We start from the raw sequence: 21,848 nt of genomic DNA, 5'->3' as shown, positions 1-21,848 counted from the left end.
GGCATGTCTCGGTAACGGATAGGATGTGTGGGGTCAACGAGAGAGACGAGTCAAGGATGACACCGAGATTGCGGGCCTGAGAGACGGGAAGGATGGTCGTGCCATCCATGGTGATAGGGATCACCTTTTTCCAACCAGAGCTCAGACTTCAGCCTCAGAGTGGCTTTGCCACTGGCCGCTGTTACTGTGAAATTAAGCGGGCCTCAGCAGTTTCCAAATAAACCAAAAAAGGAGTGTCCTCAAAGAAACCGGAAGAAGTTGCAGAAGGAACTTCCTTTTTGATCATTTACCCTGGGTCAGTGTCAAATGCAGTGAGCTCTGCAAGAGTGGCTCGTGAAAAATTACATTGACTAGTCTGGAGCTGGGTAAAGACATGGCTAATAGACTGCCCTTTCGAGAAGAGTTTGAGAGCTGGACCCCGTCCCAGGTGACTGACCTACTAAGACAGGTATTGGATTGAAAGAATTAATGCAGATTTGGGGGTTACTTAGTAAAAATGAACCCTGTTTTTACCTAACTGATCTCATTCCACAGTAGCTCATTATGGGCAGGGAACATGCCTGCTGATTCACTCATTCGATCGTAATTATTGAGCGTTTACTGTGGGCAGAGCACTGTACTAAGCTCTTGGGAAAGTACAACACGTCAATAAGGAGACAATCACTGCCCACATTGAGCTCACAATCTAGAGGGGGTATAATAATAATAATTATTATTATTCTGCTGTATTGTATTCTCCCAAATGCTTAATTCAGTGCTCTCCCTATAGTAAGTGCTAAATAAATACCATTGATTGACTGAGTGATAAATATGTTATTCTAGAGGGACTGATGGACAGATCTCGCTGTACCTCAGAAAAATCTATCCCCGCTGTGAAATCACTTTTAAATATCTAGATTTTGATTAAATTGAGCTTTGAGACCAGATTGAACTTTATCATAACCTCACGCCATATTGAAAGGTGAAGATGAATTACTGTTGACATAAATCAATGTTAATCTTTCTGATTTTCTATTCTCATAGCATGGGATGGATACATATTCATTTCAGCTTTTATCAATCACTGGTCTTTACTGAACATTTCCTTCAACTCCCCTTTCCTCTGTTGAGAGGGCTTTTAACTGAGACCTGCTACCTGGAGAGGAGAAGACTGCTCTTTTCAGAATCCTTCTAGACCTTGAGGGATTGTCTTCAATCCAGCACCCAGATTGAAACTCGGTGCCTTGAGAACTCAGTTTTGGGTTGGAGGCAGTTCAGCATTCTGGCAGAAGGATACTCTCTAGGTAGTATCCTGTATTCTGCCATCCTGTATTCTGTTGCCGACTTGTTCATTCCAAGCGCTTAGTACAGTGCTCTGCACATAGTAAGCGCTCAATAAATACTATTGAATGAATCTGGTATGGAGACTGACCACTTCCCAGTGTCCAGGGGAAGCGGGGTCGATTCAGCAAGAACGTAGAGTAGGTAACCCATCCAGGTGAGGGAGCTGCTACTCGGACTCAACCGTCAGCGAGCTGTGCTGAGCTGTCCGTCAGAGAAACACAGAAGACGCAAAGAGGGATGCAGAGAACTATCCCTTCTTTTAAAATTCCTCCTTTTTATGGTATTTGTTAAGCACTTTCTATGTACAGTCCTAAGAACTGGGGTAGATACAGGATAATTATGTTGGACCCAGTCAATCCCCATTTTACAGGTGAGGTAACTGAGGCACAGAGAAGTGAAGTGATTAACCCAAGGTCATGCACCAGACAATAATAATAATGGCATTTAAGCGCTTACTATGTGGCAAGCACTTGTCTAAGCACGGGGGTAGATACAAGGTAATCAGGTAGTCTCACGTGGGGCTCATAAAATGGCTTAATCCCCATTTTACAGATGAGGTAACTGATACACAAATAATTTAAGTGACTTGCCTAAAGTCACACAGCTGATAAGTGGTAGAGCTGGGATTAGAACCCAGGTCCTTCTGACTCCCAGGCCCATGCTTTCTCGACTAGACCATGCTGCTTCTCTAAACTTATTAAGTCTTGCTCCAACTCTCCAGGGCTCCAGCTGCCCTCTGCTCAGTTAGTTCCTTCTTCAGCCACGATCCTGTCTTCCTCCCCTCTTCTGGCCTCCCCTACTGACATATAGACACATCCGTGCTTGCTGCAGCTGCCATAGGTGGGATCGGCACCGAAAGTGAGAAGCGGGATGGTGTAGGGGATAGAGAACAGGCCTGGGAGTCAGAAAGTTATGGGTTCTAATCCAGGCTCCGCCACTTAACAATAATAATAATAATAATAATGTTGGTATTTGTTAAGTGCTTACAATGTGCTGAGCACTGTTCTAAGCGCTGGGGTAGATACAGGGTAATCAGGTTGTCCCATGTGGGCCTCACAGTTTTCATCCCCATTTTACAGATGAGGGAACCGAGGCGCAGAGAAGTTAAGTGACTTGCCCAAGGTCACACACTTTGGCAGAGCTGGGATTAGAACCCATGACCTCTGATTCCTAAACCCTTGCTCTTTCCACTGAGCCATGCTGCTTCTCAAAAACAAATAGCAATAGAGTGGGGAATGAATCTCATGATGCTGCTGCTGCTGCTGATGGTATTTGTTAAACACTTACTATGTGGCAAGCACTATTCTAAGCACTGGGGTAGATACAGGGTCCTCAGGTGGTCCCACATGGGGCTCTGTCACCCGTCGCCGGGGTCAGGTTCTTTTGGAATCGGCGCGGCGAGAGAGAAAGAGAGAGGCCGGAGATGAAAAACCTGAGTTTTGTATAGAATTTATTCCATGGGGCGAATTGAAGTAATTAATTTTTAGACGCCACAATCAGCCTTCCCTTTGGGGGAGAAATTTGGTGTTAAAGCTTCCCCTTTGGGAGGAATATGGTATTTGAGCTTCCCTAATGGGAGGAATACACTATATTACTCGCGTGTGGGTGGACACCTGAGCCCACTTATTTACTCACAACGTGGTGAGGCGGCTGGCTCCCACCATGCGCTCGCCCCACCCAGGAGGAATCCACCTTTGCACTTATGCGTTAAATACTGATCAGTTACATACACATATGAGTTACATACACTTATACGTTAAACCCAGTTATGCATTACCCATTTATGGTTACTCGTACTCGGTGAGGCGGCTACCTCCCACCCTGTTCACGTCCACCTGGGGAGGCACCCACTTAGACATCAAATCCATTTAAACGTTACATACCCACGGTGAAGCACCTGGCTTCCGACCCCACGAGCGCTCAGCAGGACGGGACACTCACCCATCCCACGGATACTCACTCGGTGCAGGCAGAGCGGCCTTCTCACGCTCTGGACAGAGGTGACCTGCAGCTGGCTGCTGCAAGTCCCATTCCTCTGCCCAGAAGGTTAGAGGCAGCAGGTATTTATCACCTGTGCCCTTAGGCCATTCCAGCTTCCGGCCTCAGTTTATCCAATCTCTGCCCTCCCCTCCCCTCCGTTCCTAATTTGATTGGCACGGGGGCAAGGGGCACCTTCTGTATTCCCAGTTTGGGCTGTCAATCTGGCAGTTTGGGTTGTGGGGGCGGCGTCCCACCCTCACTTCCGAGTTCCGCCTGTTGGCTCAGGAGGTCACGAGATAGCACTGGACCTTGAGATGGTCGGTACCCCAGGGTCACCTTGGGACAGGCTCTCAGTCTTAATCCCCATTTTACAGATGAGGTAACTGAGGCACAGAGAAGCGAAGTGACTGGCCCAAAGTCACACAGCAGACAAGTGACGGAGCTGGGATTAGAACCCACGGCCTCCGACTCCCAAGCCTGGGTTCTTTCCACTAAGCCATGCTGCTTCTCTTCTCACTTCTCTTCTCATCTCTTCTCTTTTCACCCACTCGTCTCCTGGGTGACCTTGGGCAGGACACTTAACTTTTCTGTGCCTCAGTTACCTCATCTGTAAAATGGGGATTAAGACTGTGAGCTCCATGTGGGACAGGGACTGTGTCGGACCTGATTACCTTTTATCTACCCCAACGCTTAGGAGAGTGCTTGGCACATAATAAGAGCTTAACCAACCCCATAATTATCATTGTTATTATTGGTATGGACTTCATCTTCCATCCTCCATCCCAGTTTTTCTAGATGATGGACAGCTTCTCTGGCTTATCCAACTGACAATCCTGACAACTTTACCATGAGAATGGTTTCCAACTGACAATCCTGACAACCTTACTATGAGGGTGGTTTGGGCTATAACTTTCCAGCTTTGTTGTTGGGGTGGGGTGGTGACCTTGGGCAAGTCACTTAACTTTTCTGTGCCTCAGTTCCCTCATCTGTAAAATGGGGATGAAGACTGTGAGCCCTATGTGGGACAACCTGATTACCTTATATCTACCCTAGCCCTTAGAGCAGTGCTTGGCACATAGTAAGCCCTTAACAAATACCAACATTATTATTATTATCCATAATTTATTTACTTATATTAACATCTGGCTCCTCATCTAGATGTTAAACTCACAGTGGCCACTTGTCAGCTGTGTGACTTTGGGCAAGTCACTTAACTTCTCAGTGCCTCAGTTACCTCATCTGTAAAATGGGGATTAAGACTGTGAGCCCCATGTGGGACAATCTGATTCCCCTTTGTCTACCCCAGTGCTTAGAACAGTGCTCTGCACATAGTAAGCGCTTAACAAATACCAACATTATTATTATTATTGTGGTCAGGGAACATGTCTACTAACTCTGTCATATTGTACACTCCCGAGCACTAAGTACAGTGCTCTGCACATAGTAAACACTCAACAGATACCATTGATTGGTGATTTCAAAGGTGGAATGAATAGTCTCCCTCCAAATAACTTAGTCACAAAAGACATGACTTCCATCACCTCTATGGCCCTGATTCTCCCAAGGTTAAAGAGTGAGAAAATCATTTTGGGAGGCTGCAGAGCTCCATCAGATGATTTTGTCATCAGGAGCCCGGGTGATCCAACTGCACGGTCGTCTGATGGGTACTTTGGAGAGCTGCATGGATTACAACTTATTTTCAAGTAGAGGTGTACACCTCTGGGATGGCGTATTCCCTGGGCACTGTGGAGAGACAAATGTCTTCCAAGGCCCCTTACACTCTTCCCTTCGTTTGACTGGAAGAAGGACTGGGGTCTCTCTTTCCCCATCCCTACCGGGAGCAGAATGATGTCTACAGCACAGTCCTGAGGGTATCGGGAAGTGGTTCCTTCAGCCACGCCTCTGGCTTGACCCCTTTGAGCTATGCATGTGTCTGCCATTTATAGTGTTGCAATGAGTTAGGGGAGACAGCGGGAAAGAGGAAGGAATATCTTCCCTCCTGGAGTGTTTTCTCAGTCACTTTACAGAAGTACAGGGCCATGCTATTTTGCGTTTTTACTGAGTGCCTTTTCCCCTTTTCTCAAGTTGGATTTAATCAAAACCATAATAATCCAAGGCAAATTCTACTCGGTTTATAAATTCCCTATATGGCGTTGTTTTAAAGTTAATTACAAATGTTAGTGTATTAAGTCATTTTTGCTTAAAGGGTTCGCTCTGCTCTGTGAGTTTGTTTGTTGCTCAAACATAAGTCTGGGTTCGATTGCTTACTAAACAGCTTCCTGTACAGCGCAGTGTGCAAGCCAACAATTACAAAACATCTTAAAGTCATTATCACAGTCCTTTTTTCAGTGAAGAACCACAAAAATTCCTCATTGATACAGGGTAACTCCTTTTAATTCATTCTCATTTTTTATTTGGACTGATAGGGCATCAATGTCGATCTTTCTGTTTAGAGGACCAATGCAGCTTTTCCTTTAACTCATTGTTTGAGTAGGTTTATGTTCTTTTTGAATGTCAGATGTTCTTTCCAAAACTGAACACATCTCCTTGAAGACGATCGATTACACCAAAGAATTTTGTCCCCAGTGAATGAAATGAATTTATAACAGAAGACCCTGTCGTTGATTCTGCCAGTGGAGTTAACACAGAGGCCAGAATGACACTCTCTAAACAAAGTAAACAGAATTGTTGAGTAATTTCAGAATCTGAGAAATTTGGGTGACATGTTTATCTTATCTGATTACTCTGGAACCTTCCGAAATTCTTCTATCAACCAACTGTATTTATTGAGCACTATGTGCTTGGGAGAGTCCCACAGAATTAGTAGAAACCTTTCCTGCCCATGACAACCTTATAAAGTATTTTTCCTTGATTTCAAACACCTAATTTTAAAACATTTAGTCTCTACATTTAGTAACCAGTCAAAGTATATATCCTTCAACCTATATTCCCCTCATGCCTCTTTTTCTTCTCCTTCAGTTTGGAATGCATGAATGTGCTGCCACCGTGGAAAACTTTAGAATTGACGGAACTAAATTTTTGGTAAGAAAGACATTTTGAGTATGTTCTTAATCGATTTCAAATAGGTTTTACTCTGTTTTCAAATGGGCACTATCGATCACATGGTGGGGAAATGTAGTTCCTGAATCCCCTAGCCTTACCAGTATGCAAATCATTAATAGTTAAATGTATGAATGACTTTAAGAGAAATAGAGGCAGAGATCCAAAAGTAATTCATTTTCTTATTTTTAATGGTATTTGTTAAGCGCTTACTATGTGCCAGGTACTTGTACTACTTTCCTATCCACCACTAACATTCATGTTGACTATTAGAGCAGAGAGTTGCTCAAAGTCCCGAGGGTTTCCAGCCTCATTTAAAATTCAACAGTGTTATTGTTGAATTACTGTTATTGGCCTTCAATCAATCAATGGCATTTTTTGAGAGCTTACTGTGTGCAGAACAATGCACTAAGTGTTTGGGAGAGTACACTAGAACCTAGTTGGTAGGCATATACCCTGCCCACTAGGAGCTTACTATCTAGCAGAGAAGATAGGCATTACAATAAATTATGGTTAGGAATATAAGGGTTTGGGGGCTGAGGGTGGGGTAAATACTAAATGCTTAGAGGGTACAGAGCCAAATACTTATGTGACACAAAAGGGAGAGGGAGTAAGGGATAGAAGGACTTAGCCAGCAAAAGCCTCTTGAAGGATATCGAAGGTGATTTATTACATATAAAGTGGGAGGGAATTCCAGGTCAGAGGGAGGATGTGAGCAAGTGGTCAATTAATTACATGACAATTACTAAATTTGAGGACTTTAAGCTTATGGACACAGGTTGGCTTCCTAATTGGCTTAGAAGTCTTCACAGTTGATTATGCCTAGTGGATAGGGACTGGGCCTGAGAGTCAGAAGGACCTGGGTTCTAATCCTAGCTCTGCCACTTGTCTGCTGTGTGACCTTAGGCAAGTCATTTCATCTTTCTGGGCCTCAATTGCCTCATCTGTCAAATGGGGATTAAGACTATGAGCCCCATGTGGGACAGGGATTGTGGCCAACCTGGTTTGCTTGTATCTACCCCAGCATTTAGTACAATGTCTGGCACATTAAGAGCTTAAAAAATGCCATTAAAAAAAAAAGATGCTACCAGCCCCTGCAGTTCCTTCTCTTTGTCCTCCTCCTTCCCTTCAGGTTCCTAACCCTTACATCCCCCTAGCCTGTTTCCTCTATGGGATATGTCCTGAATGTACCCAAGCCAGCCAAAGGGGTGGCAAAGCAAATTGGGTCAGCTATTGATTTCATTCATTTATTCATTCATTCAATTGTATTTACTGAGTGCTTACTGTGTGCAGAACACTGTACTAAGCGCTTGGAAAGTACAATTCGGCAACCATTAGAGACAATCCCCACCCAACAACAGGCTTACAGTCTATAAGATGGCTGGGATCCTGGAACCGGTTTGACTGTAGAGCTCACTGTACATCCCTCTCACCGGTTATGCCATTTACTCGGCCCACTCGATATCAGTATTTTATTATTCTTCTTAATTATTAGAATAATAAGAATATGAATTGTGGTATTTGTTAAATGCTATGCGTCAGGCACTGTTCTAAGCGCTGGGGTTGGTACACGATAATCAGGTTGGACACAGTCCCTGTCCCTTATAGGGCTCACAGTTTTAATCCCCAGATTTACAGAGGAGATAACTGAGGCATAGAAAAGTGAAGTGACTTGCCCAGGATCACACAGCAGACAGGTCACAGAGCTGGCACTGGAACCCAGGTCACTCTGACTCTCAGACCTGTACTCTAACCATTAAGCCACATTACTTCTCTACGTGTTTAACATGGAGGCTCTCACTCAGCATGGAAGCGTCTACTGAAAAATTCACTTAGGAAGGAACACAGTCTACAAACAAAGACATGTGTGGGAAACTAAAGCAACCACCACTGAGCCACTAGTATAAATTTCAGGAGCTGGCTGGCTGCCTTGACCTCTGCTCAACCCAGCCTCATCTCCAAACATTCCAGGGTTAGAATCTTAGAGCCGGAAGAGACCTCCAGAGCCAGAGCAGTGTTTCTTCTTTGAACCTCTGGGGTAAAGACTCCGCAATCCCCTATTAGGTCACTCCAGTGAATCACTACCCCGTTAGTCAAAAGGTTCTTCTTTCCGTCCAACCAAAATATTTCTCAGTCCAGTCTTTCTTTCTAAGACACGTTTGTGCTGTTGCATGAGACTGCTATGGGTTGCTTCTGCCCTTAGGAAAGGAAGAGAAGGAGAAGATAGTCTTCATCTTACCTATGGGCCCACTTAGAGATTCCACGCCCTTTCCCCCAGCCCACAGCACCCGGCCTCAGGCTTAGCCAACACCATTTTGATAAATTTGTTCCTCCCTCTCTTCTCAAGATAATCCATTAACCAGCTGATTTGATCCGGGACAGTTAAATCTGCACTGTTCTTTCAACTACTAAGTGTTAACCATTAACACAGGAGATAGAGAGAGCTTAAGAAAGAAGCAAAGATGAATTCAGAGGGATCTATTGCTTGCTACTATTTTGCATGTAGTTAGCAGCCTGTGGGCAAGCTTACCCAGAACTTTATACAATATTGCCTAACGGAACCTTCTTTTTTACACAGCATCTCACAGAACACGAGTTGAACCGATTCAGTGTTATACACCAGCCGTAAGTTTCCCTCGCCTACAAAAGGAGTGAAAGCAAAAGTCCCTTCCTTAAATTACATATTAGCTAACATGTTTCATCATTTACTGGTTATTTCTTTATCAGCATATTGCAGGGCATTTGAAAAAATAATTTCCAGGGTATACCAGTCGTATCTGAATTATGCAAATAGTCAACTATTTAGTTCATTTTTAAAAAGCTGGGTCAAATGTACACACACACACACACACACACACACTAATTCAGGTTGATTTGGTCCTTGAATTTCTGACATTTCACTTAGACAAGGCCTGCATTTTCAGATAATTTCTTAGTGTAGGCTTCCCAAATCTGCAATGCAGAATGTGGCCTAGAATGCCAAATTTGAGGAGAGAATGGTGAAAGTGTGTTGGGGCGGGGCACGCAATCAGGAGAAAGAGGCCCCAAACTAAGAACTTTTATATCCAAACTACATGGGAACTACACATATTTTTCCATTGCAATTTGCCCTTTATAAACTATTTAAGTGCACTTTGGAAAAGTAAACAACAAGACCGGATTCCTTAGGAGCCGGGCAACCTGGAAGTGAACTGCCCTCAGGAGTAATGGGGTAATTACATATATGACGCAGACCACTTTATAATTTTCCCTAATTTTTGAGTGTTGGGAGTCAGGTTAATTTGGGTTCGAAATAAAAAATGAGTCACAATGAAAGAGAGAAAACGTTGTGCTGTGACGGAATTATTGTTATTGGCCTTCAATCAATCAATTGCATTTTTTGAGAGCTTACTGTATGCAGAACAATGTACTAAGCGGGAGAGTACAGTACAACCTAGTTGGTAGGCATGTACCCTACCCCCTAGGAGCTTACAATCTAGAAGAGGAGATGGGCATTAAAATAAATTATGGTTATGATCTCCCTACAGAAACAGTCTGGGCATATCACTCCCCTCCTCAAAAACCTCCTCATGAAACAAATACTCCTCACTCATGGCTTCAAACCTCTCCATCAACTTGCCCCCTCCTACCTCACCTCCCTTCTCTTTTTCTACTGCCCGCCCCGTATACTCTGCTCCTCTGCCGTTAGCCTCCTCACTGTGCCTCGTTCTCCTCTGCCCCGCTGTCGCCCCTGGCCCACGTCCTACCGCTGTCCTGGAATGCCCTCCCTCCTCACATCTGCCAAACTAACTCTCTTCAAAGCCCTACTGAGAGCTCACCTCCTCCAGGAGACCTTCCCAGACCGAGCCCTCCCTTTCCCTCTGCTCCTCCTCCCCATTCCCCCTTCTCCCGCCCTCTGCTCTTCCCCCTTCCCCTCCCCTCAGCACTTGGCATATTTGTATATATTATTTATTACTCTATTTCATTAGTGATGTGTATATATATATGATTCTATTTATCTTGATGATATCTACACCGGACTACTTGTTTTGTTTTGTTCTGTTTTGCTTTGCTGTCTGTCTCCCCCGTTTAGACTGTGAGCCCATTATTGGGCAGGGATTGTCTCTACCTGTTGCCGAATTGTACAGTCCAAGTGTTTAGTACAGTGCTCTGCACATAGTAAGCGCTCAGTAAATACTACTGAATGAATGAATGAATATAAGGGCTTTGGGGCAGAGGATGGGGTAACTTTTAAATGCTTAGAGGGAACAGAGCCAAATGCTTATGCGACACAAAAGGGAGACGGAGTAAGGGATAGGAGGACTTAGCCAGGGCTAAAGCCTCTTGAAGGATAATGAAGGTGATTTATTACATACAAAGTGGGAGGGAATTCCAGGTCAGAGGGAGGATGTGAGCAAGTGGTCAGAGGCAAGAGAGATGAGCGGTCAAGGTAGAGTGAGTAGACTGGCACTGGAGGAGTGAAGCATGTGGCCTGGATAGAAGTAAGAAATCACTGCAGTAAGATAAGAGGGGTTGAGCTGATTGAGTGCTTTAAAGTGAATAGTAATGAGTTTCTCTTTGATGAGGAGGTGGATGGGAATCATTGGAGGTTTTTGAGGAGTGGGGAGATGTGAATTGAACTATTTTTTTAGAAAAATGATCTGGGCAGCAGAGTGAAGTAAGTACCAGAGTGAGGAGAAACAGGAAGCAGAGAGGTCAGTAAGGAGGCAGATGCAGTAACTAAGCTGGGATATGATCTATACTTCGATCAGTGTAGTGGCAGTTTGGATTGAGAGGAAAGGCCGGATTTTAGCGAAGTTGGGAAGTTAGAGTCAAAAGGATTAGGTGACGAATTGAATATGTGGATGGAATGAGAGATGAATTGAGGATAATGCTAAGGTAATGCTAATGCTAAGGTAATGCTAATGATAATGCTTGTAAGACGGGGAGGATAATGGGGCCATCTATAGTGATGGTAAAGGCAAAGGAGGGCAGGATTTGGATGGAAAAGGAGTTCTCTTTTAGACATGTTTTGTGTGACAGCAGGACATTCCGGTAGAGATGTGCCGAAAGCAGGAGGAAACGTGAGACTGCAGAGAAGGAGGGAAGTTAGGGCTGGAGAGGTGGATTTGGGAGTCATCTATGTAGAGATGGTAGTTGAAGCCATGGGAGTGAATCAATTTGCCAATGGATGGAGGATAGAAGGGCACTCAGAACTGAGCCTTGAGGGACTCCAAATGTTAGAAGAGGGAGAGAGAGGAGGAACCTATAAAAAAGAGAGCCGGAGCAGTCAGAGAGATAGGAGAACCAGGACAGCACAGTATTGGTAAATCCAAGGTTGGATATTTTAAGGACGGGGTGGTCCCTACTGTCAAAGGCAGCTGAGAGGTCAAGGAGGATGAGGATGCAGTAGAGGTCATTGGATTTGGTAAGAAAGAGGCCATTGGTGACCTAGAGAGGGCAGTTTCTGTGGCATGAAGGGGGAGGAAAGCCAGATTGAAGGGGGTCCAGGAGAGAACTGGAGGAAAGGAAGTGGAGGCAGTGGGAGTTTGGAGAGGAATGGTGGAGGAAAGATGGGTCGATAACTGGAGGGAGCCTTGGGGTCAAGGCTTTTTTAAGATAGGGGATATATGAGCTTTCTTGAAAGCAGTGGGGAAGAAGCCACTGGAAAGTGAACAGTTGAAGAGGCAGTCAGGGAGGGAAGAAGGGGGAGGTAAGTGCTTTGATAAGGGGCACAGGTGGATGGGATAGATTTTGAGAGGAGGCAGGAGCTCTCTTGTGAGAGTTCTGGGAAAGACGGGAGAGTTGTAGAAAGGACAGGAGGAGTGAGAAACTGGGGAAGAGGAGGGGAGATTTTAGGGAGATCATCCTTGATGGTTTCAATTGTAATCAATAAAATGTATGGGCAGGTCATTAGGAGCAAGAGATGGGGGTGTCCGAGGGAATTTAACATCTGAAACAGCTGGTCCAGGCATTGGGCATGGGCCTCAATAAGAATGACTTCATCAATTCCTTTGCCGACTGGAATTGTGGTGCTGTGTAAATTTCGAAGTTGATACTATTACTTGTCAAAACATATTCACTTCAGCAGCTATTTAAGAGAAATTGTATAATTAATTAGTAAGGGACAGCAATATGCTTTGTGCCATTGGGTGGCAAATTGATACTGTTACCTCTGAGTGAAGAACTAAGCCTTTTGGTCATGTTCAGAACATTTGTCCACTCTCTATTTAGCTTGTTTTAATAACAAGGAAGCAATCGGGGAGGAAGTAACCTGCCTGAAAGAAACAGTGCACTTCTGGCTCTTCCACGACACATTCCTAGGGGGGTCCCAGATGAACTTTTACCCACAACCCAGGGAATATTCTCCTGCAACTAAGTACGTTGGAAAGAATTCAAAAGGGCCCCCAAATTCAGCCAATGATCCAAAATATCCTCGGGACTCAGTGATGGGCAGTTTTCAACCTAAGACATATTGGGTTATGAGGAACAGCATTTATGTTCCTAAATTCTACATCCTGTTTCAGCTTCATAATACATCAATTTCAACTTTATTACACTAGCTTCCTTCATGGTACAAGTTCCACAGGTAATGGGAGGTGGCGGGCAGCATGCAGGAATGGAGAGAAATGGTGGGAAAGTTCAAAGAGATAAGCAGGGTATCCGGAGAGAGGCCAAGGAATGGGTGGGAGACAGCTGATTACCAGATCGAGTCACCAGGTTGAGGGTCCTGGGAGAGGCCAGGGAATGGGGGAGCCACCGGGTCGCCAGGAGAAGTCACCTGAAAGAATGAGCACCTCCATTTTCCTTCTCACAATATAAAACTATCCTAGAATGAAACTTTTCTTCCTCAATATAAATGCATTAATGTAGCTATATTACTCATCTATAACTGGCTGTTTGTATGATTCTGAATCATTTTGCTGCAAATAGGTTATCTAACCTTACTTCAGATAGCAGGTGAGAAGCAGTGTGACTTAGTGGAGAGAGCACGGGCTTGGGAGAGAGGTCGTGGGTTCTAATCCCGGTTCCGCCACTTGTCAGCTGTGTGACCTTGGGCAAGTTACTTTAATAATAATAATAATAATGTTGGTATTTGTTAAGAACTTACTATGTGCAGAGCACTGTTCTAAGTGCTGGGGGAGATACAGGGTAATCAGGTTGTCCCACGTGAGGCTCACAGTCTTCATCCCCATTTTACAGATGAGGGACCTGAGGCACAGAGAAGTGAAGTGACTTGCCCACAGTCACACAGCTGTCAAGTGGCAGAGCCGGGATTCAAACCCATCACCTATGTCTCCCAAACCCAGAATCTTTCCACTGAGCCACTTCTGTGGGCCTTAGTTACCTGATCGGTAAAATGGGGATTAACACGGTAAGCCCCACATGGGACAACCTGATTACCTTGTATCTCCCCCAGCGCTTAGAACAGTGCTTGACACATAGTAAGTGCTTACAAATACCATCATTATTATTATTATTCATTCACTAGTATTTTCAGTAGTATTTATTAAGCACTTACTATGTGCAGAGCACTGTTTTCAGGAACCAGTACATCTTTCCTATGAGAAAACTGGTTCCAATTTACAACATTGGGACCTAGAAGCCGTTTTCAGGAACCAAATATCAGTATCTGGATATTTCAGATGGAAAAAAAATTTAGTCTGAAGAATCTATGCAAGTCCCTCTTAAAATCTACTTCATTTGGTCTGGGTAGAAACAGTCTACATCAAGTTCTGGTAATGTTGAAAGAACTTCTTTTAATTATTAACTAACAAAAGGAGGAAATGCCAGTGGAAGCTTATTGCAGGTTAATTTGGTATAAGGAGATAGTTCTAGAAAATAGCAAGAACTAGCAATAGTATTCATAGGATCAAGCCGTGGTCTAATAAACAAGGAAACTGATGAATATCTAGCACAAGTTTACCAACCGGATGAATACAGTAACTCCTTGGAATATAAGGGCTGTTCTCCATTTCCTCTTTCCATTTGCCCCTTGATTTCCAAAGAAAATCTGAGGCAGAAACTCACCAGTGGCTTGTGCTTTTTGGACCTGATATTTTTGGAAGCCAACAGGCACTCTTTGAAAGCAGAATAAGTTAACAAGATGAATACTTTGAGGTACGTAACTGTTTATTTAAAATTATAAAAAGATTTATTTTAAATAAAAATACTGTATTTGGCATTTTAGATTCAAGACTGTGAGCCCGGTGTGGGCAGGGATTGTCTCTCTTTATTGCTGAATTGTACTTTCCAAACACTTAGTACAGTGCTCTGCACACAGTAAGCACTCAGTAAATGCAACTGAATGAATTTAAAGCAAGGAAAGCGTGAACCTTTTCCTTAATCAGGATTAATTTTTCTGTAAAAGACTGTATTCTGGGCAGGTCAGTACTAATTACATAGATGATTTCAAGACAAAAAAATACATTTTCACCCGGAAATATCCACATGTTTGAGTTTAAAGGGAATTTTCTGGGGCCTGAATCATCCAAATAACTTCTCAGAGTAGACACCGTGTTATGAAGCAGAATACAAAATATGACTCCACTTACAGAGTGTTTTTCCATAAGACTACCAAACTTTTAGTCATCATTTTTATAATTAAAACTTAAGAAGATTTGTTTTCCCACTCTGTTTTTCAACATTTTAATAATTGCTTTCATCAGCAAGTCTTTTCTGAGGTTGCAATTTACTCTTCCTAACATACCCCCTCCTACCTCACCTCGCTGCTCTCCTACTACAATCCAGTCCACTCACTTTGCTCCTACCTACTAACAATACTTACAAGACTTACAATAGCAACCTACTAACTGTACCTCGACCCTGTTTATCTCACCACCACCCTCTCAGCCATGTCCTGCCTCTGACCTGAAACGTCCTCCCTTTTCATATCTGAGGGACAATTACTCGCCCCACATTCAAAGCCTCATTGAAGGAACATCTCCTCCAGGTGGCCCTCCCTGTCTAAGCCCTCTCATTTTCTTCTCTCCCACTCCCTCTGCATCACTCTGATTTGCTCCCTTTATTCACTCCCCACCTTCTCAGTCCCACACCACTTTTGTACATTTCCATAATTTATATATATTAATGTCTATCTCCCCCTCTCAAATGTAAGCTTGTGGGCAGGGAATGTATCTGTTATATTGATCTCTCTCAAACTCTTAGTACAATAAGTACTCAATAAATATGATTGACTGCTAGAAGTTTAGTCTACTATAGTATTTGATTCTCCTCTAGACTGTAATCTCGTCACGGGCAGGGAAAGTGTCTACCAACTCTGTTGTATTGTATTCTCCCAGGAGCTTAGTACAGTTCTCTGCTCAAAGTAAGTGCTCAATAAATACAAGTGATTGATTTTTTGGAGCGCTTACTATGCAGAGTGATACTAAGCGCTTGGAAGAGTACAATATAACAGAATTGGTAGTCATGTTCCCTGCCCACACTGAGCTTACAGTCTAGAGGGGGAGACAGACATTAAAGTTCTCTAAACTGAAAGCTCCTTGGGGTCAGGGAACATGTTCACTAACTCCGTTACACTGCACTCCCCCAAGCACTGAATACAGTGCTCTGCAAACAGTAAGCGCTCAATAAATATAATTAATTGACAAAGTTCTTCTATGGCTGCCCATAGAGATTATTAGCCCAGTCAATATATTTTAGGATTTAAATTGCCCTCTTATGTTGTCTAGGTTAATCAAATTAACTGGATATTTGTCAGTTCACGTGCCTGAGGCCTTAAACCAAACATTCTCTCTCCCTTCCCTCAGCATCTACTTCGGAACTTCCGAACACCAGCTTCCTATTTCTTCCCTCCTCCTTCAGGCCACTGACCATCTCTCCAGTCGCCTGATTTACCTATCGGAGCTGCAGTTGGTTTTTCCTGGGTCATGGTGACTCTCTAATTCATTTTCAAGGAACTTTCCAATGAAAAAAAACCATATATATATATAGCATGTTATACTAATTTTGATAGAGCGGTGGCAGCAGCAGCTAAAAAAGTATGTAGGTTTTTGGCAGAGCAAGTTGGTTGACTTGCTTTGGTCTGGATCCACTCTATCTCAGACCTAGCCTCTGCTCTCAAGGAGCTTTCAGTCTAATAGACGTGCTCACTCTCTGTGGTTTTGGTGTTTAATCACCCCCAACAACCTAGAAATTCTTCTTTAAGTCAAAGTCTAATTCCGCCTTTCAGCACTAAGCTCATTTTTTCTTATTTGGTCCTCTCGTGAAGTCTTTGACATTCTAAGCAGCATACATGTCATAGCCAAAGGAGTGGATTCATTTCTTTGAGAAAAAGGCACGTGCTTGGAGCTGGGTTTTATTACTGACACTCAGGAAGTGAGTCTGCCGATGCTCAGTCTCGGAGGGCAGGGGCTAAGCATTCATGCCAGCTCCTTGTATCCACACGGAGGCTCTCAATTACTTTCAGGAAATAAGCCCAGAAGCTCAGATTCAGAACAAGTACAGTGCTCTGCACACAGTAAGTGCTCATTTAATATGACGGATTGCCAGCTTGAATATAACAGATCTATATTAGGCTGCCTGTAAAATGCAGGTTTCAAAATTTAATTTACCAATGTCGTACGGACTATTTTTTTCATCCTTTCCATGCACTCTCCCAAACGTGAGCTCTGCTTCCAGGCCACAGTGGGCCAAAGCAGATGGAGGCTGCATGTTTAAAACAAAAAATACTAGATCTAAATTGATCCAGGGTTGTATGAGTACTGGACAATGGAAATGACAACTGAAACTGGACAGATGACGATTTTATGCAGAACTGAAAATGAAGAATTAGGAAGCTGGGACCAGGAGCCGAAGAATCCAAGAGAGAAGCAGTGTGGTCTAGTGGATAGAGCACAGGTCAGCGAGTCTGAAGGAGCTGGGTGACAATCCCCGCTCTTCCATTTGTCTGCTGTGTGACCCTGGGCAAGTCACTTCACTTCTCTATGCCTCAGTCCCCTCATCTGTAAAATGGAAAATCAGAGGACTTGAGTTCTAATCCTAGCTCTGACACTTGTCTGCTATGTAATCTTGGATAAATCACTTGACTTCTCTGCGCCTCTGTTTCCTCATCTATAAAATGGAGATTAAATCCTATTCCCTCCTACCTGAACTGTGAACCCCATGTGGGACATGAACTGTGTCCAACCTGATTAGCTTGTGTCTACCTCAGAGCTTAGAACAATGCCTGGCACATAGTAAGTGCCGGACATAGACCATAAAATTAAAAAAAAGCAGATGGTATGAAGTCAGGTTCTGTGATTGATTGTCACCCTGTGTAATTGGATTATTTTAGCAAAAGGGACCTTTTGGTCTGAATTACCCAGGTAATTATCTCAATAACCACTTCACCAGGGAATATCTGAGCAGTGTTAAGTCTCACATTTCCTTAAATAGAGCCCAAGTGACCTCAGCCTGTGACCAGGACTCAAGCTGAATAATAGTTGTAATATTTGTTAAGCACTTACTATGTGCTAAGCACATAGGGGTAGATAACGGGTTATCACATTGGACACAGGCGCATGGTCTAGGTAGGAGGGAGTAGGATTTAATCTCCATTTTACAGATGAGGAAACTGAATCACAGAGAAGTTAAAGGACTTATCCAAGGTTACATGGCAGACAAGTATCGGAGTCGGGATTAGAACGCAAGTCCTCTGACTTTCCACTAGGTCATGCCGCTTCATAACAACAACAACAATAATAATAATTTTATTTGGTATGTGCTTACTAGGTGCCAAGCACAACTAAGCACTGGGGTAGATACAAGATAATCAGGTCATAAAAGGGGCTCTCAGTCTAAGTAGGAGGGAGAAGGGGTATTGAATACCCATTTTCAGAGGAGGGACACAGAGAAGTTAAGTGGCTTGTCCAAGGTTACACAGCAGACTAGTGGTGGAGTTGGGTTTAGAACCCAGAACCTCTGACTTCCAGGACTGTGCTCTTTCCACTAGGCCACAATGTTCGTTGAACAGTGCTCCAGGTGCCTGTTAATTTGAGCATTCATACTGGTAACCACATTTTACTTGATAGCTAAGTAGAAATTCCTTCTTCTGGAAACTTACTTGCATTATATTCTCTTGAACAATTACTGAGAGGTGCAAGACCAACCCATTACTTGAACTTCGGGATCACCGACGACTTTAAGAATTCAAGGTTGACCCAGTGAATGAAAGAAAGCAAAAGACAGCCCGTAACCGATTATCTGGAGTGTGGATTATCTGAATTTATAGAGAAGGAGGATGCTTTTAAACCATTTGCCTGGCCACTGTACCCAGCCTTCTTCACTGCAGGGATTGAGGGGGAGGAAGGAGAGAGTGAGGAAGGGGTAGTGTCCAGTGAGTATGTGTCAGGGCTGGGAACTGGGGCTTTGGCATCCCAGGCTGTGGAATTTAAGAGCCTCTTGAAGGAACTGAGTGGACCTGCCCTGCTCAGTGCTTCGACTAGTGATCTAGTGATGGCGGATGGAGTCTTTTTGGCTCCCCATCCCTCTGTATCTGACACCAAGTGGTGTCTACTTAGCTGCCTGTCCACCTGCATAGAGCAAGCTCTCAATAAATACAATTTAATTGATTATCCATAGGACAGGGAGTCCTGGGCAACGGATGCACACGCAAAGGTCAAAACCCATGGCTGATCCTCATGCCCAACGCTCAGAAAAGCAGCGTGCCTTAGTGGATAGAGTACAGGCCTCGGAGTTGAAGAACCTGGGTTCTAATTCTGGCTATGCCACCTGTCTGCCGCATGACCTTGGGCAAGTTCAGTTCTCTGGGCCTCAGTTACCCTATCTGTAAAATGGGGATTAGGAGTGTGAGCCCCATGTTGGACAGGGACTGTGTCCAACCTGATTAACTTGTAATCATAATAATGGTGGTATTTGTTGAGCTCTTACAATATGCCAGGTGCTGTACTAAGCGCTGGGGTGGATACATGCAAATTGTGTTGGGCACAGTCCCTGTCCCACGTGGAGCTTACAGTTTCAACCCCCATTTTACAGATGAGGTAACTAAGGCACAGAGAAGTAAAGTGACTTGCCTAAGGTCACACAGCAGACGAGTGGCAGAGCCGGGATTAGAACCCACAACCTTCCGACTCGCAGGCCCATGCTCTATCCACTATGCCATGCTGTTTCTCTACTCCAGTGCTTGGTACACAGTAAGCGCTTAACAAGTACTGTTACTATTATTATCATCATCATTATTATTAGGTAAGGGGAACGTCAATTGGCTGAGCGTGTGCTGAATTTACTCCCTGTGAGGGGAGTCATGCACACTTTCAATGATGTGCAGCCAATCGGGAAGAGGGGCGCCCAATACCATTCATTCATTCAATAGTATTTATTGAGCGCTTACTATGTGCAGAGCACTGTACTAAGTAAGCGCTTGGAATGTACAAATCGGTAACAGATACAGTCCCTTCCCTTTGACGAGCTTACAGTCTAATCGGGGGAGACGGACAGACAAGAACAATAGCAAGGGGATGGGCTTCCACGTTGCTGGGAGAGCCTCTTGAAAACCCACTGGTTACCCCAAGCCCCATTCATCAACCAAGCTTCCACGAGGCTCCCGCAGTAAAAGTGGAGGCTTTACAACTTCTCATTTTTCTAGAGTTGGAAAATTGAGAGTTCACTGTAGGCAAAGAAAGATCCGCCAGAAGCCACATCTTTAACATTTCAGGAGGCCAACTCCAAGGCTAGGTGTCCATTAACAAAATCAAGTGGAGAGCAATGGAAATTACCTGAATAATCTGGACCAAAGAAAGGTTTTGGCTTTTCTGTCTGAATTATTCTCTGCTCTGCTTTAGTAAAGGAGCTAGCACAGCTCCCAATAAAAGTCAATTGCCTTGCCTCGGTGTTAATTTGCAGACTAATAGAAAGGTTGCTGACTCTCTAATTTCTCACTTCTGTGCCAGATCTTGACAGCTAAGTGAAAAAGAGGCGGTAATCCAGATATTTCATGTACAAATCCAGTTTGCCCAAATCACCCAGATAAGAAATAGATTTCTCTTGTCGCTTGAGTGGACACAGTTATTATTTTAGTCAGGGTTTGAAAATCTTTGTAAATCTTCCACAAATCTTTCATCTGTAAATGATAAAATTCTAAGTAAATCACCCTATTTTCTCCTGCTATTTGAATATCTAGAAGTATCTTATAAACATTTGTTGCCTTTGCATTCATATTTATCTCAACTAATTTGCTCTTCTAGGCTAAACTTTTCTCTAAGCCAAAGAAAATGATCTACAGCTTTAAAAAGAAGTTACACTTGGTCAGTCTGAAAATGCTGCACCTGGCAACCAAATTTAGATATTAAAAACAGGAGCAACCTCTTTTGCATTGAAGTGTGCAAAAGTGTAAATCTCAGATTGTAGGGACTTTGACCTGTGCATGTTTTAGTAACTCAAGTGTACTTGTTAGAGAAAATAATAATAATATTAATAACAACAACAACAATTAGGTCGGACACAGGGCCTGTCCATTTGTGGCTCATAGCCTAAGTTGGAGGAAGGGCAGGTGTTGAATCACTCTCTTACAGAGGTGTAAACTGAGGCATAGGATAGTTAAGCTTGCTCAAGATCCCAAGCACTTAGTAGAAAACACTTAGTAGAGTGTTCTGCACATAGTAAGCACTCGGTAAATACAGGTGATTGATTGAGCACTTAGTAACAGTGCTCTGCAATAATAATAAATATGATTGATTGATTGATGTGGCAGAGACAGGATTAGAACCAAGGTCCTCTGACTCCCAGGTTTATGCTGTTTCCACCAGGCCATGCTTTGATAAATAGCTCAAATACACAGAGCCAAAATAAAGCAATTTCCTGGGACACAGATGCAACAAGGGAGAATTGATCTCAGCAGCGAGCCTGTGAAAGAAGGAGCATGGTAGCAATATAATAATAATAATAATAATGTTGGTATTTGTTAAGCACTTACTGTGTGCAGAGCACTGTTCTAAGCGCTGGGGTAGATACAGGGTAATCAGGTTGTCCCACCTGAGGCTCACAGTCTTAATCCCCATTTTACAGATGAGGTAACTGAGGCCCAGAGAAGTGAAGTGACTTGCCCACAGTCATACAACTGCCAGGTGGTGGAGTCAGGATTCAAACCCATAACCTCTGACTCCCAAGCCCGTGCTCTTTCCAATGAGTCACGCTGCTTCTCTATAAAAATCACGTTCCCTTCCCACGGTGAGCTTACAGTGTAGAGGGGGAGACAGACATTAATTCAAATAAATTACAGATATGTACACCAGTCCTACAAGGGGCTCTCAGTCTAAGTAGGAGGGAGAAGGGGTATTGAATACCCATTTTCAGAGGAGGAACACAGAGAAGTTAAGTGGCTTGTCCAAGGTTACACAGCAGACTAGTGGTGGAGTTGGGTTTAGAACCCAGAACCTCTGACTTCCAGGACTGTGCTCTTTCCACTAGGCCACACTGTTCACACTGGGATGAATAAAGGGACCAAGTCAGGGTGATGCAGAAGGGAGTGGGAGAAGAGAAAAGGTGGG

The 21,848-nt window shown here is 43.7% G+C and overlaps 1 protein-coding gene across 4 annotated transcripts in view; it reads left to right on the top strand.

Annotated features, from left to right (window-relative positions):
- The first annotated feature begins 303 nt into the window (after positions 1-303).
- The window catches only part of BLNK (B cell linker), a 100,485-nt gene continuing 78,940 nt past the window's right edge, over positions 304-21,848 (top strand). For 2 of the 4 annotated variants that reach the window (XM_029059720.2, XM_029059719.2), the window contains exons 1-3: positions 304-448; positions 6,283-6,345; positions 8,942-8,988. In XM_029059720.2, the coding sequence (XP_028915553.1) occupies positions 374-448; positions 6,283-6,345; positions 8,942-8,988 (185 nt within the window). In that variant the 5' untranslated portion in view covers positions 304-373. Of the gene's footprint in view, positions 449-6,282; positions 6,346-8,941; positions 8,989-14,179; positions 14,464-21,848 lie in introns of those variants that run through there. The other 2 variants (XM_029059724.2, XM_029059723.2) reach the window with 1 other exon arrangement.

Source organism: Ornithorhynchus anatinus, chromosome 3 (assembly GCF_004115215.2).
Source record: "Ornithorhynchus anatinus isolate Pmale09 chromosome 3, mOrnAna1.pri.v4, whole genome shotgun sequence".
Lineage (NCBI taxonomy): Eukaryota > Metazoa > Chordata > Mammalia > Monotremata > Ornithorhynchidae > Ornithorhynchus > Ornithorhynchus anatinus.
The sequence above is the reverse complement of the archived record's forward strand: the minus strand, read 5'-3'. Positions and strand labels throughout refer to the sequence as shown.